This window comes from Myxocyprinus asiaticus, chromosome 34, assembly GCF_019703515.2.
Source record: "Myxocyprinus asiaticus isolate MX2 ecotype Aquarium Trade chromosome 34, UBuf_Myxa_2, whole genome shotgun sequence".
NCBI classification, from domain to species: Eukaryota; Metazoa; Chordata; class Actinopteri; order Cypriniformes; family Catostomidae; genus Myxocyprinus; species Myxocyprinus asiaticus.
In genome coordinates, this window is record NC_059377.1 from 11654593 (window position 1) to 11672592 (window position 18000).

Below are 18000 nucleotides of genomic sequence, written 5' to 3' on the forward strand. Positions count from 1 at the left end.
TGGGCTGGAGTGCATGTGAATGACTAGAGCTGCTTTATTGGGCTACAGCGACCTGACAGTCTGTTGCTGGGCCTGAATATCCATACTTCCCTACTACATAGTATGCCAATGAAGAAGTATGTTTGAATCCTCAGTATTCATAAAACAGTAAGCGAGAAATATCCGGATGTCCTACTGTTTCCGGTGAGATTCTGAAATGCGGATCAACTGGACACTTTACTATTCCATAATCCCTCGGGAGCTAAGGAGACATCAAGTTCAAAATGGTGAATTTAAAAGAACTGCATTGAACCGCTCATCGGGCGGCTCATTTAAACTGTAAGTACTATATACACTCACCGACCACTATATTAGGTACACCTGTACATCTACTTATTTATGCAATTATCTAATCAGCCAATCGTGTGGCAGCAGTAAAAGGCATAAAATCATGCAGATACGAGTCAGGAGCTTCAATTAATGTCCACATCAACCATCAGAATGGGGAAAATTTTTTATCTCAGTGATTTCGACCGTGGCATGATTTTTGGTGAAAGACGGACTAGTTTGAGTATTTCTGTAACTGCTGATTTCTTGGGATTTTCACACACAACAGTCTCTAGTATTTACTCAGAATGGTGCCAAAAACATAAAACATCCAGTGACAGAAAGGCTATGGTAACTCAGATAACCACTCTGTACAACTGCAGTGAGCAGAATAGCATTTCAGAATGCATAACACGTCGAACCTTGAGGGGAATGGAACAGCAGACAGCAAATACAGAGTGGTTATCTGAGTTAGCCGTAGCCTTTCTGTCAGCTCAAACCAGTCTGGTTATTCTCCATTGACCTCTCTCACCAACAAGGCGATTCTGTCCACAGAATTACCGCTCACTGGATGTTTTTTCCCTATTCTGATGGTTGATGTGCATAACTTAGCATAAACTGCAGCTCCTGACCCGTATCTGAATGATTTTATTCATTGCACTGCTGCCACACGATTGGCTGATTAGATAATCGCATGAATAAGTAGGTGTACAGGTGTTCCTAATAAAGTGGTCGGTGAGTGTATACTTGACTCAAAAGAACAAAGTTGTTCCTTGTGTTTAAATGCTGCTTGTTTATCAAAACCAGAGTAAAATATTCTCATGGTTGTTATTATATCATATATTTGGGACAAGGGTCAATACCCACATCCCTGGATGAAGTATGTCCGGATTCTTTTTATACTACTGTGTGCATACCTAAAGACTGTACCATTTTACCGGCTGAGAAGAGCGTCCTTCATCAAATACAGTACATATTCTGACAGTATGCGATTTTGGACAAAGGGCATATTATGTATGTGTGAGGGCAACAGATGGGCTCCTTGTTAGCTCCTTGTTAAGTCCAGCATCAGTAACTTTACTGTGTATAAGACTGCTAATATTCTTTTGTGGGTGTGTGTCTTTTGTTTGGTCTTTTGTGTGGATTCATCAAGGACTGTGGTCATCCAAAAGAGGAAGCAGCTCTGGTGTTTCATCAAGAGTGCACACATGTCCTCTTGAGTTATCATCCCACAATCTCCTTACCAATGTGCTGTTCATGAACACAATACACTCCAAGTTAGTAATGCACGTATTATACTGTATAATGCCTGATCACAATGAATAAAATGATGTCCTGTGCATGTCCTTCCTTATCCATTTGATGCACAGTCATAATCGGATTATGACGAAGAGATGTAGATGAGCACATGTCTGTTACCTTGCTGTCCTGACTGATTTTGCTCCAAATGTGCCATTTGAGAGAGTTTTCCCTAAGCTTTCACTGTTAAAAATAAAAGACAGTTCAGTTTACGTTAGAGGTTTAGCACTCCTCCAGACTGTTATTTCCCCTGAGAGGATCTCCTCTGTCTGTTGCTGCTATACAGATTCACTGACCTGAAACATACACAAAAGATAAAGTGACCAGATTTCTGAAATGAAAACCGGGGATGTTTCAAGTTCAGTGTTCAACAGGTTATGAAATTTCATGTTATTCATTAATAAAAAAGGGGACAAATCGAATTTTATGTATTCTGACCATGGTGAATGTGGTAATGTGCTGAACTATGCACTCTAAGAAATTATTTTGGTTAAACTTAAAAAAAAAAAAAAAAAAGGAAGCTGGTTGCCTTAAAATTTTGAGTTCATTTAAAACAAAATGTTACAATAAAATAAATAATAATTTGAATAAAAAGGTCTAGTAAACAATTATTGGAATTAACCTTTTTTTTTTTTTTTTTTTTTTTTTTTTACATTATATCAGTGCATTGCCAATGTGCCATTAGTTTACTCAATAAAAACACAGAGTCTTATGTTATCTGAACAAATTAGTCAATCTAAGTTGATTTGGCAAAAATATAAAGTTAACAAATCATGGAAATATTTTTATATCATGCTCTATTGAATACTGTAGCCTATGTCTCAATGGAATTCAAATCTTTTGTTTCATCTTCAATTAGTTCATTCTTTTCTATGCTGTACAGATGACATTGTGGCATATAAGTGAACTAAACAAACATGTATAAACAATGAGGTACTATTGCAGCTGACTTCACAGCACAGGGGCCCTGCATTTGAGCATCTTAATCATTTCATGGAATACAGTGAATAATGTAAACATTTAGCATCTAAAACATACTTTATCGTATGACACAAAGATATTCAATATTTTATAATAATGATAATAATAATTATTACCATGTTACCTGTTTATCACATATGGACCTGTTTTTCTAAATTTCTACCTTTTATTTTGATCAAGTCATATGTATTATGGTGCTCCTTTTCAGTCACTTGTTTCCCTGGAAAGCACAATATAATCTATGCTGTGATATACTGACTAACTCTACATTTTTTGCAGATATTTTATTATACATTTTAATTTTTTAATTAATGTTATTAATGTCATATTCTTATTTTAAATGTATTTCAGGTATATGGTAATACAACAAATGAGTAAATATGTGAGAAGGTGCTTCCTTTAGTGTGTGAATATTACTAGTGCGAGAGGGGCTGTGTTCCACTTCACTTTAAACATCTACTCGCTAACTCCCCTAATCACTTCACCTCGGGGGGATCCCCGCCACCATTTTGGAAGTCCGTTCCACTTCATTAAGTGAGCGAGGGAAATTTCTGATGACAGACCCCTCGATTTTGACAGAGGGAGTGAGCCTAATCTGATGTACGCTTCGTTGTATCCCACAATGCAATTCGATTGTGACGTGACAGCAGATTGCACTTCATAAACCCCACCCCCACACATCTCTAATGTACGAAGTGAAGTTAAGTCAATTAAGCAGTTTAGAAAAGTTATATTGAGATTTAACAGCATAATACTTGTAGCTACCTAAAACTGTTTATCACACAGTTATAGCCTATGTATTCATTGTTGTGTTAACATTTTCGTTTGTGTAAATCTTGATTAATCCTTTCTAACAATTTATTGTAATGAAATTTTTTTTTTAAACATACGAGATTTATACACAAGCCTCTGAAATCAATCTCCAAAAACATTGTTTTCTCAGGAGCAAAAATCACTAAATAATCCACAAATTGACATCAGCCTTCAACATGTTCGAAGTGATCAAGGGTTTAGTGTGTTCCAGTTAAACCCATTGCATGTCTTCCACCAGTAGTTGACTCTCTTGCAACGTAAGCATTGACGTACATCCGAGTCCATGAGACAGAGTGAAGTTTGCGAGGGAAGGGGATACAAATTTGAAATGGAATGCAGCCAGCCAGGGAGGGAGAGGGGATGGTGGGCCGATAGCGCTGATATACACAACATACACTGATTAAAGATACAATTATTGATTTTATTTGTTCATCTGCGGGGATTAATTTGACTACTTCTCACCATCATGTTATAGTTTGTGCGGTCTGTGTGGGAATTCCTGCATTATGAAGGCCAAACTTTCAGGAACGTTTTACACTGTGCAATACAATCCCGCGCCAAATTCAGAACCTGTTAGAAAATACATAATATATCTTTATAACATAACTAGCTAGTGTGTGTGCCTTACTTTGAAGTTTATATCAATGATGATAATTCTCTTCAATTGCCTGGTCCAGTGGCATAACTGGCCCGACCAAGTAATCAGTAAAGGAAGACGAATGATTTGAAGCTGCTATAGTGAGCAGCCCCCTCTGTTGGTCAAAATAAACAACACACAGTAGGCTTTGCTGCTCAGGCTTTCTTGCAATTTAATATTTCAATATGAACGCTGTCTTGAACGCTCGGGAAAAACGGGGACGTCTGGTCACCTTAACAAAAGAGTCTGCCTTTCTCTGGAAAACACATACTCAGAGGACTAGAGCATAGCAGTCTTCTAGAGGACTGGGGAATACTGAATTTAAAAAAAAATCTGAGACTTCACATTTGGCAAGATGCTTTTTACAAAGTGGCTTACATTCTCAGTCTTGGCATTACTAGTGCATGAGCTACAGGAACACTAGTCATCTAGAGAACAGAAGAATACTGAGTCTTCAAGAGGGCTAGAGAATACTGAGCCAAAGAATACTGAGAATTATAGAAGACTGAAGTGTACTGATTCAAAGTAAAAAGACTAGATAATCAAGTCTAGAGTCAAAAAATACTAAGTCTGCTAGAGGACTAGAGAATACTAAGTCACAGCATAGTGTCTTTTCGAGGGCCAGAAAATACTGAGTAAAAAATACAGAGCTTTCAAGAGCACTTGAGTACACTGAATGAAAGCATTCCAAGTGTGAAAGAGGACTAGAAAATACTGAGTCAAAGCAAAATGAGTCCGCTAAAGGGCCAGAGAATACTGATTAAATAAAACTGAGCATTTTAAAGGACTAGAGAACACTGAGTCGAAGCATACTCAGTCTGCTATAGGCAGAGGTGTAGTCAAGACCAGATCATCCAAGACCCAGACCAAGACTAGACCCCTCAAGACCCAGATCCAGACCAAGACCTGTCGGTTCAAGAACCAGGCAGTACATTTTAATGACCCAAGATGCTAAATTTATATTTGAAGAATCCTCTTCAAAGTTTCCAAATGCACATTTTACCACTGCAGGCTCTGACATTTTACAGACAGCTATATAGAAAAAACAGTCCAGTTTTACAAGATGCCTTCATAACCCAAATGCCCCAGGTGTCACAAAGCAGTTTATTCTTCAACCGTAATAAAAGTAAGATAAAAAAGTATCATATGTATGGCTCTTTATTGCAGGCTTTATTTTTAAAAAGAAGAAAAAAATCCTACAGGAATCCTAATAGATTGTAAATGAAATAATACAATTTTAGTTTATTCAACAGGATCATAATGTATTCTTAGTGGATACTTATCTGATTGCTTTAGTTCAAAACTGATTCACATGTTAACATTAAATGCCAAATTCATATTTGCTAATCCAAATTAAAATGAAAGATGGAAACTTAATTGAAAACTATTGTTGGAAAATTAAACGATTAAAACAACTATGCATAAACAGAATGTTCTTCACTGACAATAACACTGAGCATCTCTGATCGAAATCAAGATGTAAAACAATCGTAATAATTGAAAAGAACAGTTTGAAAGAACTGAATCGCGAAAATGAGTCAGACTTCCCAAAACCATGGGTAACTGAGAATTGTGTTTCATATGTATTATGAATACATCAAAATAACAATGTTTATTTTTCAAAAATCACAAACATGTCTGTTGAGCGCATGAATGCAACAGTCAATCAGAGGCGTTTAAGTGCAGATGAAATCCACTCAGTGAATATTCTCATTATAAACAACAAGGTGTAGAAATAATGTAAATAAGAAATCTTTTGCACAGTGTAGATAGCTTCATTGATTATATCGGGAGATTTTGCAAGAGTGCAGAACTTAGTCAGTGAGTTCACGCTGAACTGAAGTGATTGACAGCTTCAGTGATTATAAAGGAATGCTCTTTGCTCTTTCTGTATATAATTATATCACAATTTGAATCACAGTTGGGTAACACTTTATACTAACTTTCATTAATAAATCATTGATAAAAAAAAATTTGTGCTTTACAGATCATTAGTTCATGTATATTCAAATTGTTAGAAATAGAGATAATGCACTTGTTCATGTTAACTAATGAATTTAACTATCATCAGAATCAGAATCAGAATGAGCTTTATTGTCAAGTGTGCTCAAGTACACAAGGAATCTTTTTTGGTGATAAGACAAACAAGCAAGTGCACACAGAACATTACAGTGAGACACAGAATATAAAACAAGGTAAGAGTATAAATAGACATAACAGAATAGCGTATGCACATGTGCATGTTGTAATGTATGTGCAAGGTAGGGGTATGCACAGTTATTGAATTAAATATGAGTGAATTTACATATGTACATGACATAGTTATACATTATTGCACTATGGGGGAGTCCTGAAGGCAGTTTAATTGTTAAGGGTAAAAACTGTTCTTGTGCCTGGATGTCCTGGCGCTCAGTGCTCTGTAGCGCCGGCCAGAGGGAACAGTTCAGAGAGGGAGTGGGCAGGTTGTGGGGGGTTCAGAGTGATTCTACCTGCATGTTTCCTCACTCTGGAGACATACAGGTCTTGGAAGGTGGGCAGGGGGACACCAATAATCGTCTCAGCGATCCTGACTGTCTGTTGTAGTTTCCTTCTGTCTGATTTGGTGGCTGAACCAAACCAGACAGTTATAGATATACACAGGACAGACTCAATGACTGCTGAGTAGAACTGTGATCAGAAGCTTCTGTGGCAGATTGAACTTCCTCAGCTGGTGAAGGAAGTACAACCTACACAATACTTAACAGATCATTAGTTAATATCAAATAAAATACTTACAAATGTTATTAAGCTTTCATTCCTATATGGCTTTGCACTTTTTAACATTAATATACTATTTTAAAAAAAATGTTACATAATGACAAACAGATCATTCATTAATGTCCAATTGAATGCTTACAAATGTCACTAAATATGTTAATAAATGATTTATAAATGAGCTTATGCACTTTTTTACTTTCACAAATGTTTTCAGAAATTATTAATATTTTTCACCACTTCATGTTTACAAATCATTTACTAATGTTTAGCTTATTAGTAACCAATGTCTGACAAAGCCAAACATTTGCTGTTTGTTTATGCAGGTAAGCATGCTTTTACACATCTTTAAAACTAATTTATTAATCATTTGTTCATATTTTTTATGTAGTCTTCTGATGTCTGATTTTCGAAGCTGAACCAAACCAGACAGTTATTGAAGTGCAGAGGACAGACTCAATGACCACTGAGTAGAACTGTATCAGCAGCGCCTGTGGCTAATCATTAGTAAACCTTTATACACATTTACAATGTATGAATAGTTTCAAATTTAGATTGGGTACTACAAAAAATATGAACAAGTTATTAATAAATGATTTGTAAAGATGTCTAAATATTAAAAACTGACATTCATTAACAAACAAACAGAAATGTCTTGCATTAATGAATAATTTTTAAACATGAATAGTGTGTAAATTGGTGAAAAATACTAATAATCTTTGAAAACATTTGTAAATGTTAAAAAGTGCATGACCTCATTTATAAATAATTTATGATTTATAAATGAGCATTCAAGTGTACATTAACAAATGATCTGTTCATCATTATGTAACATTTTCTAAAATCATTTATAGATGTTAGAAAGTGCAAAGCCATATAGGAATGAAAGTTTAATATCAATTGTAAGCATTTGAATTTACATTACATAATGCTTAAAAGATCATTAGTTCATATTAGTTAAATTCATTAGTAAACATTAACAAGCACATTATCTCATATTTCTAACTATCTGAATATATATTAACTAATGATCTGTTAAGCATTGTATAATGTTTGTAAATTATTTATTAATGAAAGTTATTATAAAGTGTTACCCACAGTTGTTTTCCATGCTGCTAATGTCAGGAAGGATGAGACAAAAGATCCAAGTGCAGAGAACAATGCTCAGTTTATTAATATGAATACAGCAAGGCTGGTAAAGCTTAGAGAGAGAAACCCGGCACCTACTGCAGCGTGGAGAAGGATGGTGTGTATGTAGGCTTGTGTACGTAGTGGTCATGTGCAGAGCAGTCCCAGTGCAGAGAAGTATCGCTGAGGAGAAACTCAGAAGGAGTCAAGCGTCAAGGAGGCGAGGCAAACAGGCAGGATGGTAACTACAATCCCGGCGCACGCAGCGCAGACTGGTAACCAATATACAGACATGATACAGGATATACTAGGGCAGAGGGAGAGAGTGGTAAGAAACAGGACTCAAGCAATGAACATAAAACAGAGGAAGGTAGAAATAGCCCGGGAACTATGGCGATCTGGTGCCACTCATTCGTAGCAAGCTGGCACGATCAGTGTTACCATGGAAACAATCAAGGCTTCCAAGGCAACGCTGATCACGCGAGTCAGTGATACCTGAACCCAAACGAGAGAACGTAATGACAAAAGAAAACAAACCAGTGGACTCACCGTGACCGTGACAGCTAAGAGGAACAATGTGAAGTTGACCGTTTAGTCACTGTCTTGATTTACTGATGCATACAACAGCAATGAACTAATTCAGGAACACAGTTCTCAGCTTGTTTGGGATGTGTAGCTACAGGTGCATCTCAATAAATTAGAATGTCATGGAAAAGTTAATTTATTTCAGTAATTCAACTCAAATTGTGAAACTTGTGTATTAAATAAATTCAATGCACACAGACTGAAGTAGTTTAAGTCTTTGGTTCTTTTAATTGTGATGATTTTGGCTCACATTTAACAAAAATCCACCAATTCACTATCTCAAAAAATTATAATACATCATAAAACCAATAAAAAAAACATTTTTATTGAATTGTTGGCCTTCTGGAAAGTATGTTCATTTACTGTATATGTACTCAATACTTGGTAGGGGCTCCTTTTGTTTTAATTACTGCCTCAATTCGGCGTGGCATGGAGGTGATCAGTTTGTGGCACTGCTGAGGTGGTATGGAAGCCCAGGTTTCTTTGACAGTGGCCTTCAGCTCATCTGCATTTTTTGGTCTCTCATTTCTCATTTTCCTCTTGACAATACCCCATAGATTCTCTATGGAGTTCAGGTCTGGTGAGTTTGCTGGCCAGTCAAGCACACCAACACCATGGTCATTTAACCAACTTTTGGTGAAATCAGCATCTTTAAAAAGCTGGTCAGCAGAAGGAAGCATGAAGTGCTCCAAAAGTTCTTGGTAAACGGGTGCAGTGACTTTGGTTTTCAAAAAACACACTGGACCAATACCAGCAGATGACACTGCACCCCAAATCATCACAGACTGTGGAAACTTAACACTGGACTTCAAGCAACTTGGGCTATGAGCTTCTCTACCCTTCCTCCAGACTCTAGGACCTTGGTTTCCAAATGAAATACAAAACTTGCTCTCATCTGAAAAGAGGACTTTGGACCACTGGGCAACAGTCCAGTTCTTCTTCTCCTTAGCCCAGGTAAGACGCCTCTGACGTTGTCTGTGGTTCAGGAGTGGCTTAACAAGAGGAATACGACAACTGTAGCCAAATTCCTTGACATGTCTGTGTGTGGTGGCTCTTGATGCCTTGACCCCAGCCTCAGTCCATTCCTTGTGAAGTTCACCCAAATTCTTGAATCGATTTTGCTTGATAATCATAAGGCTGCGGTTCTCTCGGTTGGTTGTGCATCTTTTTCTTCCACACTTTTTCCTTCCACTCAACTTTCTGTTAACATGCTTGGATACAGCACTCTGTGAACAGCCAGCTTCTTTGGCAATGAATGTTTGTGGCTTACCCTCCTTGTGAAGGGTGTCAATGATTGTCTTCTGGACAACTGTCAGATCAGCAGTCTTCCCCATGATTGTGTACCCTAGTGAACCAAACTGAGAGACCATTTTGAAGGCTCAGGAAACCTTTGCAGGTGTTTTGAGTCGATTAGCTGATTGGCATGTCACCATATTCTAATTTTTTGAGATAGTGAATTGGTGGGTTTTTGTTAAATGTGAGCCAAAATCATCACAATTAAAAGAACCAAAGACTTAAACTACTTCAGTCTGTGTGCATTGAATTTATTTAATACACGAGTTTCACAATTTGAGTTGAATTACTGAAATAAATGAACTTTTCCACGACATTCTAATTTATTGAGATGCACCTGTATATAAATTATATGGCATGCAATACATTTATATTAATCAATATTATTAATAGCAATTACAATATCAAGAGAAATAATTTTCAATTATGATTTTAGTCATAATCGTGCAGCCCTACTCCCGCCAACAACTCATAAGAATACCGGCCACACCCACTTACAACTCCCACAACGTAACAAGCTTATTGGGTCCCGCGGCTACCGTGAGTAAAGTCATGGCCTCTACATGGCAGTTATAAGCATAAATTACTAATGATTTCTTTGTGTTGTTAGACCATATTTCTTGCACTTACATCCATATGATGAGCGAGACTTGTCGAAGCATGCATGATGACACAGAGGCAGAATTACTTGCAAATTCTCAGTAATGGTGAAGCTGCCACGCCAACTAGTAGTTGAAATAATTATCATATTTAGTGCATTGGTGATACACTGCAGTCTTGACTATGACCATAAGCCGAGACCCAGATGCAGACCAAGACATTGAGTAACGAGAACCAGACCAAGACCAAGACACTGAGTAACGAGACCCTGATCCAGACCAAGACCGCCTTTATATGATCTCAACATGTCTTGAGACCAAGACCACAAGATCAAGACTCCAACTCTGGCTAGAGGACTGAAATGTACTGATTCAAAGCATACTGAGTCTGCAAAAAGACAAGAGAATTCTGAGTCAAAGAATACTGCATCTGATAGAGGGCTGGAAAATACTGAGTCAAAGAATACTAAGTCTGCTAGAGGATTTGAGAATGCTGAGTTAGAGCATACTGAGTCTGCTAAAGGTCTAAAAAACATTGAGTCGAAGCATACTGAGTCTTCTCTAGGACTGGAGAGTACTCAGTCAAAGAATATTGAGTCTTCTAGAGGGCTAGAAAATACTGAGTCAAAGCATAATGAGTCTTCTAGAGCAGGGGTTCTCAAACGTTTTGGGGCTAGGGACACCTTACAGGGGAGAACATTTTCCAAGGACCACCCTTATAATTGTAACTCTGATTAAGCGTATGCTTACTACCATTTGCACTCTTAGATGCCACTGGAACCATTTGTATTCTAAAACTTTTCAACCTAAATACCAGACTTGTTTCATGGTGATAAACAAACACATTTCAATTTGAATCATGTTAATACCACTTATATACTTTCAAACAGAGGGTCATTTTTTTCAAATTGCATTTGGACTTAACAGCAAGTTTTCAACTTTTGTTACAGAACATATCATAGTAATTAAGCCTATTCATACATTTTATTGAAATATTTGCATTAGGATACATCACATTCCTATCTCACAATTCACAATAACTCACTTGATGAGCTCACCTAAACTAATGAGATTGGTGAGCCTCTCTCTCACAACACATTGTTTATTCTTAGAGTGATGGATGACAGGCAGACTCTAATATCATTCTCCACATGCAAACGAGCCCTGTACTTAGTCTTCATTGCAGCCAAAGTGGAGAATGATGACTCACAGAGGTAAGTGGTAGGAAAAGGGAGCAATATTCTCATGGCCTCGGCAGTGAGTTCAGGATACTCATGTGAGATGAAAGGCCAAAAGTCTGCATGAGGCACCTGCTGGAATTGGGCCTTCAATGTCCTATCGCAGGACAAGTCTAACAGCTCCTCTTCTGCCTTACCAGTAAGGCCACTTGCTGTTGCAGCTTGGGCAAAGGGATCCCTCAACCAGACCCAGGCATCTGTGTTCACATCTGAGAAGTATGAGCTGAAGTGCTTGCTCAGTGCAGTGAGGTGAGAGGTGGCTACCTCTCTCACTATAGCCACAGACAGGTTGTTTGTGTATAGAAACTCATTTGGGAGAAAATGTATGTTACTCCATCTTGTATCCTTCTTCTCCATAGCTCTGCTTTCTTCATGAATGTGGTGATTTTGTCGCTGACTTCCAGGATAGATGCATAGCCTTCTTGGATAGAGAGGTTTAGGCTGTTGAGCAAGTTAAATACATCAGCAAGATATGCCAATTTGGCTAAAAACTCCGGGTCGGAAAAAAATCTACGATGTCAGGTTTGTCCACTCTCATAAATTCTGACATCTCACTGCATAGCTCGAACTTACGCTGCAAAACTTTACCACGAGAGAGCCATCGTAATTCTGTGTGATATAGCAGTGTGTCATGCCCAGCGTCCATCTCCCTACAAAGTTGTCCAAACAAATGTGACTGCAGTGCCCTTGACTTCACAAAATTAACTGCAGTGACAGCTGTGTTCAAAACAGAGTGAAGGTCTTGTTCCATACCTTTGGATGCGAGCGCCTGCCGATGCAGCATACAGTGCGTAGCCATAATCTTTGGGTTTAGAGCCTTTATCCACGCAATAACCCTATTCCTTTGGCCTGTCATCGCCACCGCACCATCCGTACAAATGGCCACACATTTTTCCCAGCTCAGTCTTCAATACTTCAGTCATGAAAGTATCCAGGAGTCTAAATATTTCCTCAACCGTTGTCCTGCCAGGCACCTCCTTGCAGAATATAAAGTCCTCCAAAATCTTCCCTTCCCATGGATAGCAGACCAAAACAATCAACTGAGCTGCACTTGCAATGTCTGTTGTCAGGAGCACAACCTCTCCCTCAGTGTCAGCAAGACAAAGGAGCTTGTGGTGGACTTCAGGAGAAGAGACAGAGAACACAGTCCCAGCACCATCAATGGAGCACTGGTGGAGAGAGTCACCAGCTTCAAGTTCCTCGTGTCCACATCACTGAGGAACTCACAAGGTCTGTCCACACTGAGGCCGTTGTGAAGAAGGCTCATTAGTGCCTCTTCTTCCTGAGACGGTTGAGGAAGTTTGGAATTAACCGCCACATCCTCACACGGTTCTACACCAGCACTGTAGAGAGCATCCTGACTGGCTGCATCACTGCCTGGTATGGCAATAGCACTGCCCACAACTACAAAGCCCTGCAAAGGGTGGTGCGAACTGCCAGACACATCATCGGAGGTGAGCTTCCCTCCCTCCAGGACATATATACCAGGCGGTGTGAAAAAAGCTTGAAGGATCATCAGAGACTCCAGCCACCCGAGCCATGGGCTGCTCTCTCTGCTACCATCAGGCAGGCAGTATTGCAGCATCAGGACCCGCACCTGCTGACTTCATGACAGCTTCTTCCCCCAAGCAATCAGACTTTTGAACTCTTGATCTCTCACAATCAATATACATCAGCACTGCACTTTATTAATCTAATTATCTCACACAGAATGACCTCTGTGGTCGTGGGCATGGACTGAGTCTTGGTAACGACCTCTGTGGTCGTAAACATGGGCAGAGAATCAGAGACGACCTCTGTGGTCGTGTACATGGGCAGAGACTTGGAAACGGAAGCCTTTCTCCTCCTCCGGGAGGCCGAAGTTGTCAATGGCGGTTCTGGGATGGACAAGACTCGCAATGCAGGCTCTGGGACGGACGAGGCTGGCAACGCAGGCTCTGGGACGGACGAGGCTGGCAACGCAGGCTCTGGCTGGCAACGCAGGCTCTGGGACGGACGAGGCTACTGGCGCTGGCTCGTTAACTGTGGCAGGCATGGGCATTGACTCATTAACTGTGGAAGGCATGGGCGTTGACTCGTTGACCATGACATGGGTCTCCGGCTCGGCATCTGCCTCCCCCACAGTGAACATAGATCCGGTAATCCGCAGGGCAAGGTCGATATACTGAGCAAGGCTGATGAAACTGTGACCACCAGGCATCAAAGTGGAGATTGGCTCTTTCAGTCCAAAATGGAAACAGTCCTTGAGAGCCAACTCATTAAAATCCACCTGGCAGGCCAGATCGCAGAAGTCCTCCACGTAATCCTCCAGGGGACGATTCCCCTGACGTAGGCGTAGGAGCTGTATTGCTGGGTTCATATTGGCGGTGAGGTATTCTGTAACGTTGCTGGCAGGCAATGACAGGCAGACGAAGAGATGATGACAAAGTGTAGAACCCAGGTGCAGTTTTATTAACAGTCGTGAAAATCCAAAAACCCTTTACTATACAAGGAATTTGTCTTGGTGACAGGAGCTTCCAGTGTACAACAATACAAAAACAATAAAAAAGCAGCAGCAAGACATAGATAATAATAAAAAAATAAAAAATAAAACTAATTATACACATACGTACAGACACACACATACATACATACACATGGGTAGTGCAAATCTAATACAATCTGTTATGTACAGTGCAAATACAAATCTGTTATGTACAGTGCAATGTTTTTTGTTTGTTTTAGTTTTTTTTCTCAGAGGAATAAAATGGCAGAAGAGGTTGGATGTGTTGGATAAATATAAGAAAGATTAAACTGTGTATTGCACATAGTTATTGCTCAATGGGGCAATTTAACTGTTCATGAGATTGATAGCCTGAGGGAAAAAACTGTTCCTGTGCCTGATGGTAGGCAACAGTTCAAAAAGGTAATGGGCAGGGTGAGTGGGGTCCAGAGTGATTTTTCCAGCCTTTTTCCTCACTCTGGAAGTGTATAGTCCTTGAAGGGGGGCAGGGGGCAACCAATAATCCTCTTAGCAGTCCGAACTGTCCTTTGTAGTCTTCTGATGTCTGATTTTGTAGCTGAACCAAACCAGACAGTTATTGAAGTGCAGAGGACAGACTCAATGACTGCTGAGTAAAACTTGTTGAAAAAAATGGTTAATGAAGTGGCACTAAGCACAATTTGCTATTTTCCAGATAAATATGTAATTGTGCAAAGACGTCTGAGAACCATGTTTTTTTTTTGTTTGTTTGTTTTTTTTTTTTTTTTTTTTTTCGTGGCAAAGTCTAAACTCAGTTTCTGCATTTACTGTTTAGGGATTCCACCAGCAGGTGGTAATAAAGTTCATGACCAACCTCTACAGTTACAGTTAATATGATGAAGTAGAGCAATATGAAATAAATATACTTACATTCTCTATTATTTAACAGAGCCTACATCTAATTAGTCCCGAAGAGCAACACCTTTCCATGCTTATTCATATTTATTGCATTTTTACTCTCTCCTTTCTTAATGTATGCTGAAAACTGCAGTTAAAGTGAGCCAGTAAACTAATCTAATATAAGTAATATTTTATTTCAGTCTGAATCATTCTCTTACTAGTTGAGAAAACTTTACATTTCACCAGATTAACTATTATCCTTCACTAGTCAGTAGGTATCGCATTTTGGTTTCTCTTGATTGTTTAGGGCACCCAGCTGCAAGGAACATAAATCAGTGCCTATGCATACAGCCCATTTACACTAGCTACCAATGTCTTATGAATGGGCTGTCTTCATATATCGCTTGCACTTTGTGCGTATGATTTAGCTAACCCAATTGCGCCTAGATGTAGCACATGCTTGAGTGAAAATACCAAACCTCCTTGGACACGTCCACTGACATTGTGTGTATAGCAGTATACAGTGTTTACTTACACTTTCTAACTACATTTTGTACAAACATCATGAACTTTCAGTTTAAGAATTATTTTTAATCTCTCTCAGCAAAGGTCACTGGTGCAAATTAAGAGAAATACAAGGGTTTTAAAAGGCCCTTCACACTTGATTTCTGATAGCATGAAGCAAACACTTTATACTGATGGGAAAGTGCTGCAGCTGCTCAATTGTTTTGGAGAAAACTCATTTAATATTCAGCCAAGCCAAACAAACAACTCACCACTGCCAGAGTTTCCAGGATGGCCTTGTGTATCTAGGCCCTTTTCTGAGCATCTGACTTCTCTGGTGCATATAAATGTCCTAATTCTTTGGTAGAATTGCTTGTCAGGGTTTGCATGGCCCAGCATTGTACGAATATTCTATTTACATTAAAAGTAGAAACAGTATTTGGTAAAAGTCCTGGTGATAAGACAACTCAACTTTTTTCACTCAGATGAAAACTTGTTCTTACATAGTTTAAGAGATAAAATGGTGATTCTCAGTTATGTTTCCTTTAACTTTGTCTGAGATGTTCCTTCTAAAATTCCATAGGAGAAATACAAACAGGCACAAGTCAGACAATTGCTGGCATACAGTAAGAGTGTAGATGAATATTATAAAATTAAAGTGGATAGGATTGGCCAGATATGTGGTCTTGGAAAAATTTGATGAGAAATGCTTGAGTTCAAATTGACATTTTTGACTTTTGATTGCAGACTTTGATAGCATGACAAATCCGAGCACAGTCTGAGACATTATGAGTGGACAATATGAGTTCACTAAGGTCTTTCAGGAGAAAGAAATCATAGAAACAGAAGGCTTCTGCAAAAGTCTCCATGTTCTCTCCATTTAATCTCATTGCTGTCTAAGAGAAACCATTGAGATATTAAAGATATCTCTTTTGTGATTATTCTTTCTTATGGATAGGCACACAAAAAGCAGGTGCTGACCTAAAGGCACTTAATGAGATGATGCCTAGAGAGGTAGAGAAAGACATGGAGAGGGACATAGAGGGCAAAGGGATGGTTAATAGGCGTCGCTCTGATGGCAGTTAGCTGGCTCTGTGATTTAATGGCAATTAATTGGATCCACTTATTAACTGTGTCATGCCACAATGAGTGAATGAATGATTGCCTGCAGAACACCCCTACACACACACTCCATCTATCTTGATTTGTGCTCTTGTAATTACTTCATTTGTGTGTAATTGGAATGACAGATTGTAGGGATGTAGAGACAACAGAGACACGTGCTGCAAGCAGAGGCACTATTGAGTCGAAGACGATGTGCTTGCTTCGCCATATGGGCTGTTGAAAAAAATCATTCACACCAGCCTTATTTCACATCTCACTCTTTGTTTGGTGACACCTGTGCCTGTGACTTTACCATGCTCCAGCTAATTTAGTGTCATTCAGCGCTCTGTAATGTCTCGACATCAGATTGCATGACATTTTGCACACTACGTGAGTGGTGAAGTGAAGTGGCCAGGATTGACGCTGCTGATGCAAAGTGACAAGAAAGAAATTAGGCAGTGTGAGGCACTTCACGAGAGTGACGTTCAATTAAAGCAAAGCACACTTGCTCCGAAGCTTCGTCAGGGAAGGTTTGCACTGCTACTTGACAATGAGTTTTTAATTGCATATGAATGAGATTATGAAATGGATATCGCTCAGGGTTAAATTGCTTTAAATAATGTTTAAATTCAACATGAAATCAAAATTGATCCCATTAACTTTGTTAATACATCTTGGTCTTGTTGTGTACGATTCATCAGTGCATGTTATTTATCAAAATGCAACAACTTTCTCAGCCTCTGAACGACTTTCTTTTTCAGCTGGCATGAACTAGGGTGTCAACCAATAGCTAAATGGCTATTTAGGCACTGTTTTAGGCTACTGTTGTAGGTAATGCAGCCTTTGTAAAATCTTGCCAATAGTTAACACAATAATTTAATGGCTGTTAATGTAATAAACAATTACAGCATTCATAGCAAATAATGATAGATTTGAAAAAGAAGCATTGCCATCTGGATACACTATTTGGATGTTCTCAAGGGTGAACTTAACTTTTAGCATCCACGTCCTGGTCAAAAAGCATCCTCTAATGCAGGGGTTCTCAACAGGAGTGTTCAAAGGATGCCAGGGGGCACTGAGAGCAAATTAGTAGAGAGGGGGGCATTAGGTTACAAATCGGGGGCATTTATCAGTCATAATAATCAAATCTATCGTCAAGTTCCACTTTGCAGGGGCCTGGGTAGCTCAGCGAGTAAAGACGCTGACTACCACCCCTGGAGTTCATGAGCTCAAATCCCAGGGCGTGCTAAGTGACTCCAGCAAGGTCTCCTAAGCATCCAAATTGGCCCGGTTGCTCGGGAGGGTAGAGTCACATGGGTTAACCTCCTCGTGGTTGTTATAATGTGGTTCGCTCTCAGTGGGGCGCATGGTGAGTTGTGCAGTGGATGGCTTGAAGCC

At 39.2% G+C, this 18000-nt stretch overlaps 1 protein-coding gene across 2 annotated transcripts in view; it reads right to left on the bottom strand.

Moving 5' to 3' along the window:
* Positions 1 to 18000, bottom strand: part of LOC127425585 (dysbindin-like) — a 65408-nt gene that overhangs the window by 11988 nt on the left and 35420 nt on the right. The window contains exon 1 of one of the 2 annotated variants that reach the window (XM_051671719.1): positions 8018 to 8143. The exons of the other annotated variant lie outside the window; for it this stretch is intronic. Coding sequence (XP_051527679.1) covers positions 8018 to 8069 — 52 coding nt within the window. The 5' untranslated portion in view covers positions 8070 to 8143. Of the gene's footprint in view, positions 1 to 8017; positions 8144 to 18000 lie in introns of those variants that run through there. 2 annotated transcript variants of the gene reach the window in all.